This window comes from Cavia porcellus, unplaced genomic scaffold (assembly GCF_034190915.1).
Source record: "Cavia porcellus strain 051 isolate PalLab524CR breed Dunkin Hartley unplaced genomic scaffold, mCavPor4.1 scaffold_2, whole genome shotgun sequence".
Classification (NCBI taxonomy): Eukaryota; Metazoa; Chordata; class Mammalia; order Rodentia; family Caviidae; genus Cavia; species Cavia porcellus.
Window position 1 is genome coordinate 137,837,911 of NW_026947485.1, and position 6,000 is coordinate 137,843,910.

At 41.6% G+C, this 6,000-nt stretch overlaps 1 protein-coding gene across 9 annotated transcripts in view; it reads right to left on the reverse strand.

Annotated features, from left to right (window-relative positions):
• Window positions 1–6,000, reverse strand: part of Apc (APC regulator of WNT signaling pathway) — a 116,034-nt gene extending 110,034 nt beyond the window's left edge. For 4 of the 9 annotated variants that reach the window (XM_063245453.1, XM_063245452.1, XM_023561410.2 and 1 more), the window contains exon 1: window positions 5,667–6,000. In XM_063245453.1, coding sequence (XP_063101523.1) covers window positions 5,667–5,852 — 186 coding nt within the window. In that variant the 5' untranslated portion in view covers window positions 5,853–6,000. Of the gene's footprint in view, window positions 1–3,940; window positions 4,066–5,666 lie in introns of all 9 variants that reach the window. The other 5 variants (XM_063245455.1, XM_063245454.1, XM_005008005.3 and 2 more) reach the window with 2 other exon arrangements.

The window sequence follows — 6,000 nt, forward strand, 5'->3', positions numbered from 1 at the left end:
AGATCATAAATATGCTTTTGTGGCACAGTAGAATTCAGGGTTCAGTAACAATTACTGAAGAAATGGGGGCCTTGTATATCTCTGTTCTTCCTACAACTTTCCTTTGTGTTAGACACAAAACCATTCATTCATTAATTCCTTTCATAAGTGGTCATACCAGTAAGCCAGAGAGAACTTTTCAGACTTTAGTTAAGACAAGGCAGAGTAATGCACAAAACACAGAAAGTCAATATCCACAGAACCTGACACATAACAGAGCTCAGACTGTAAAGCTGTAGCACAATAGAGGAGCTGATAAACGTTTTATGGATAAGTGTTTTGGAAAGGATTCTGTGTGGTGATGCTCAACAACAACTTGCAAAATCAAATATAAAAGATTCTTCATTTTACTGTGTAGGAGGGCAATAAGTCTGAAAATGCTACAGTAATTTGCCACTATAAATACACCAGCCCAAGAATGAAACTCAATCTAGAGGAATGACAAAGCAGAGTAAAACACAGTGAAATTGAGCCAAGTCCTGATGACTTCACGTGAGCCACTGGCTGATGGCTTAGCTAAAGTTTAACTACAAGGTCTAACTGTTCCTTTTTTGTTTAAGCCAGTTAGAATTTGGTTTTCTGTCATAATACATGAATATAGATTTGCTTATTTTAGGGTATAGGTGCATGGTGCTGCTGTTGAAGAGACAATTCTCTGTTGTGTAGGACTACTACAAACATCATAGGATACCTAGCATATCTGGTCTCTAATGTCAGTGGGACCTGACAGCTACTGTGACAAATGAAAATGTCTTCATATATTTCCAAATTTTTCTCCAAGTAGAACCATGAACCACAAATCTATTTGTATACACATGCACACAAACTTCTCATAATGCTCTACCAAGTATGTTTAAATGTACCTAATATCAATCTTAAAAGAATCTTAATACTCTAATATGCAATGCAAATATTCTAACTATAAAAACAATCCATTTAGAAGTAGTCACTTATTATTAGCTAAATGTTTGTCAAAATTCTACTTAACAGATTATGTCAACTCTTGGGAGTAAACATTGCTTTTAGTTTGCTACTACTGTTGGAAAATTCTTCAAGTTACTTTTCCATACAATAATACTTTAGAAGCATTTTACCTTCTCATCAATCATTAGCCTGCTCTGAAATGCTTTTTTCCTATGTGATATAGGCCTTTGGTGGAAAGTTTATTTGCCTAGTCAAGAGACAAGAGGATAAACTTCTGTCTTTGGTAGCTATGTAAGAATGTGATGCCCAGAACAGAAAACCACCTGCAATCATAATAGAATTAAGTCAAAAAAGGTCAGCATAGTAAGGACAGCCAAAAAGCACCTAGATCCTTGATGAAGTCTTTGTATAGTTACACTAACCAGAGAATCCTCAAGTTATGCGCTTCTCTTCTTGGGAGATACAGGGTATACTATAACTTGAGGCCTAATTAGTACAAGATATATTGAAGATCTGACAACTGACAGAGGAAGAAGATGCAACATGATTGCCAGATTTCAAGACTGGATGGCTGAGAAAGGTGTTTACAAAAGAGAAATCAGGAGGAAGGAGGATATAAATACAGGCACATATAAACACGTCAGGTGAGGAAAGAATGCAGATTAAACTGATTTAGTTTTGTATGAGTTAAACTTGTGGCAATGTATTTAAAATAGCAGACTGACTATCTGAAGATGGGAAATAAGGTTACAGAAGTGAGAAACACCCACAACTAAGAAATGACCTACATGATGAAGAAAAAAAGATATGATCACCAAGAAAAAACACAGTAAGAAGTATACAGATTCTTGACATTGGTTACCTTCCAAGACCCATTTTATCTACCCTGCACTGTGCCACAGCGCTTATTTTTAAACAGGGTTCACTCAATTGGGTAGGCCAATTAGAATAATTTCATCTTTCTGAACAAAGACATTGTTCTAAGCTTAGTACTATGATATTCTATGTTTGTTCAATCAGTGTAAAGCTGAGGACTTTGGGGACCAAAAGAGAAGCATTTCTTTTCCTTTGGAAGTAAATGAAGACAGATATTGCCGGTAGCTATCTTTTTGTAAGGATAGAAGGCAATTTGAGCATAAAGCCCAAGCAGGAGGACAAGGTTGAGAGAACAGCAGCGAACTGGGACCTTAACCCCAAGGACATGACTCTGAACTAACCATTCTCCAAGCCATTTCATATTTAATTAACTAATTAATTAGTTTTGCTCTGTTGTCCAGGCTGGCCTCAAATTTGTGATCCTCTTGCCTCAGCCTCCCAAGTAGCTGAGCTTATGGCTACTGTGCCTGACATACTTTTGTTTTTAAATAAGTGTGCAGCATAACTAATACAGGGACCAGCTATGGTTTGGGGGAAGAAGAAAGTTGAGATGGTGTAGGAAATTTGAAGAAACTTTCAGAGAAATAGGGAATTAGGAAGTACCATGTAAAAGAACCAAAGAATTAAATAATTTTAGTACCACAGAATATATTTTATAAGTGATCTGAAAAATAAAAAAGATGACATAAGAAAAGGGGTCAGGCAGTCACAGGTGACTTTTAAAACAGCAATTTTAGTAAAATGATTTATTTCACTTGCATAGACAGACACTTAAAACATATATTAACTCCCTCAATATCTACCTGTGAGGCATGTCTAACATCCTACTTTATAGTCACAAGCTAGTCACACAAGTAACTGGTTTTAACAGACTTCAAATCTAAGACTGAAACATTTGCTCAAAGTCAATGTTCTCATTATTCTAGGATACTGGGATGAGAGAATGAGTCTTTTGGGGAGTAACACAAAACAAAAAAACAAACAATCCAGTGGACTCAACATTCAGAATGGCATCCTAGAGTCATAGTGAAGATAGTGTTTGGATTTGGAAGCCCTAGAAAAGACAAAAGTATCTACATAACTTAGAGAGGCAGCATTTGAACAGGACAAGTGATAATGGTCAGTTCTAGCGAGAGAGAAATGGATGCTCATGACGTACCTGGAGGGGGCTGTCCAGAAAAGATATTCCTTCCCCTGAAAAGGGACTAAGAAGTAATAAGAAGTACGTAAGAAGATTATACTGTAAAGAAAACGGGGAAGTAGTGGGAGTACGCCCTTAGATGGTTGAAATTTTCAGTAAAATTTTCAGTAAAAGAGACTGTTATTTGTTAATTGTTATGGTGTTTATCTGGTTGTCTCTCCAAAGCCTCCATCACTCATAGGCTGGCTTTTCTGGAGGTGAGTGGATCATGGGGGCATGATATTCATCAGTGGACTAGATGAGTATATAGCTAACTCTGAAGGTGGGAGGTGAAGCCTGGTCAGAGAAAGTGGTCACTAGAGGCGTGGCCTATAAGGGTACAGCTCCCTCCTCCCTTATTCTCTCTGCTTTTTGCTGCCAGGATATGAGCAGTCTCTCCTCTGTGATGCCTCTCTGCCACGCTGTGCTACCTTGAAGCCTGTGGACTATGGTCTAAAATCTTGACAAACTGTGAGGCAAAATAAACCTTTTCTCCTTTAACTTGCAGGTGTTGGGTATTTTGCCCCAGCAATGACACTATACAAACTTTTAGGAAATAAGACAAACTAGAGAACAACACTGAAGACCCAGCAGACAGTACTAACTATATGAAAACTAATCAATATCCTGTGTTACTGTTTTCTGGCAATTCTCAGGAGTTCAAGGATCCAACTGATAAAAGATAATAATGTCTTATTCAGAATTGGAGACTGGAAAGGTTAAAGTCCACAGAGAGTAAAACACTTTTCTAAGCCACCAATAAGCCAGTAAAAACTGATGACCACGGGATCAGTAAGCTAGTGAGATAGGTGAATAGAGTCAAAAACTTATTTATAAAAACAGTGAAGGAGAAAGCAAGCTCTGTTAAGCGGAAGAGAAATTTTGGTATTTCTTTTTTTTTTTTTTAAAAGACAGTCTCACCAGGTAGTGCAGGCTGGCCTTGAACTTGCTTCTGTTCCCCAGGCTGGCCTCCAACTAACTTATGGCAATCTTCCTCCCTCAACCTCCCCAGTGCTGGGATTACAGGTATGCACCATCATGCCAGGCTAGAAAGAGAAGTTTCAAGGAGAGTTTGTGGTCAGTCTTTTGACCAATAAAATTATTTTGGCAGAAGCAGCCAGCCAGTGACTTGGCAGTCCCATCTTGCCTTTTGTCCCTTCAAACTGAAAGCACAGAATTGAGAGGCAACAGGTTTATAAACATGCAGTTTTTGGCTGTGGAAACGTGAAGGCTATCAACAATAAATGAGTTACAATAATCAGCAAAAACACTTTTTTTAAATCAATGAATTCTACCAGGTATGGTGGCGCACAACCGTAATCCCAGCATTCAGGAGGCTGAGGCATGAGGATTGCCACCAAGTTGGAGGCCAGTCTGGATTATGTAGTGAGACCTTTTCTCAACAAACAAAAACAAAACAAAACACAACAGCCATCAGTCAAACAATTCTATCTCTAAAATTTAACTTAAAAGGCCTACTCATTTGCAATCTCTATCATTTCTATTTTTAACACTGTATCTACGGTTTTGGGGCTCTTTATACATTATCCAACCACAGATGAGAAAATCAGCCACGGCAATTTCTTTCACTACCACTTGGTAGTGAATGGTTCAGCAGTTTGCACTTACAAATTCTGGCAAGTACCATATTATTTAGGGCAGTTTCTTATATCAATAATTTGGATTACCAGTCCTATAAAGGAAGGAGAGCTGACAGTGGCATAAACCTAAATCGTATGTTTAAAAAAATCAACTATTAAAAGAATTGTCAAATAGTACTATTACCTGAGAAAACAAGAAACGTGAGACATTTTGAACTTCAAAAGCTTTTCTCCATTTTACTCCTTTCTAAATAAAACAAAGGGCTTGTACAATACTACCGTATTCTAAAACTTCAATGTGCAATTTAAGCTAATGCACAATAAAAGAATAAATCACGTATCCTTTCTTGTGCCACTGATAGTGTCCACCTCCAAGGTCTCCCCCTCCAAAGGAACACAACACTATATCAATTTCTTCAGTGGATCTATAAAACTCACGCCCCCGCTTCCAAAGTTCAGAGACCAAACATCCACTACGCCAAAAGAGATGATTTACACGAACAATCATTTGCCATCACAGACACCACTCCTCTACTGTACTCCGAAGACGTCGGCGGGGTCACAGAAGTCAGATCCCCTCCAAAACCATCCCTGTCTCCTGGGAATGTGGTTCTTTCTTGGAGGTGGGCAGAATTCACTGACCTCTGGATAGGAAGACTTTTTTTCTTTGTCATTCAACGTGCCTCGCTACTGGGTAATCTTTCCGGTTAAAAACTTTTAAAGGAAGAAAGAAGGTCGAAACAAGAAAGATGGGGAAACGGCCAACCCAGGAGGCGAGGACGACCCACCCACCTAAACGACCTACACAGGAGGTGAAGCCTCCTCTCAAGCCGGGGAAGCGGCGGCAGGCGTCACGACCCCCACCCACCGGGTGAGAATGGAGGACCTGCGAAGCCAGGGGACAACTGAAGGGGGAGCGGACCAGGGAAGGCGTAGGACCGGGAGCCGCAGAGGCGGGCCAAGCAGCCCCGGGTGCGGAGCCCGGCGGGGCCGAGCCGAGAGAGCGCAGCCGGGGCGGGAGACGCGAAGCCCGCAGCCTTACTCACCTGCCAGGCGCTCACTTCGCGGCCAGAAGCACGGGCGCCACCTGAGCGTTCCCTTTCCTGCGGGACACAGCCCCTGCCTCCGCCGCCACCGCCGCCGCCGCCGCCGAAGCTCCAGTTCCCGGGACTCGAGGATGGCACGGAAGCGGGCAAAGCGGCGACGGGACCGGAACGCCGGGAGGCGTACATAGGGGTTGCCGGAGGCCTGAGAAGGCAGCTCCGTACTTCACCTTCCTCACCGGTAGCCCACGGCGCTTCCCGGGAACAGCATCGCGCCAGCTACGGCCCGTTGCTCCCGGGCCTTCGCCCGAAGCTTCCCCCAGGCAGCAGCCGGGTT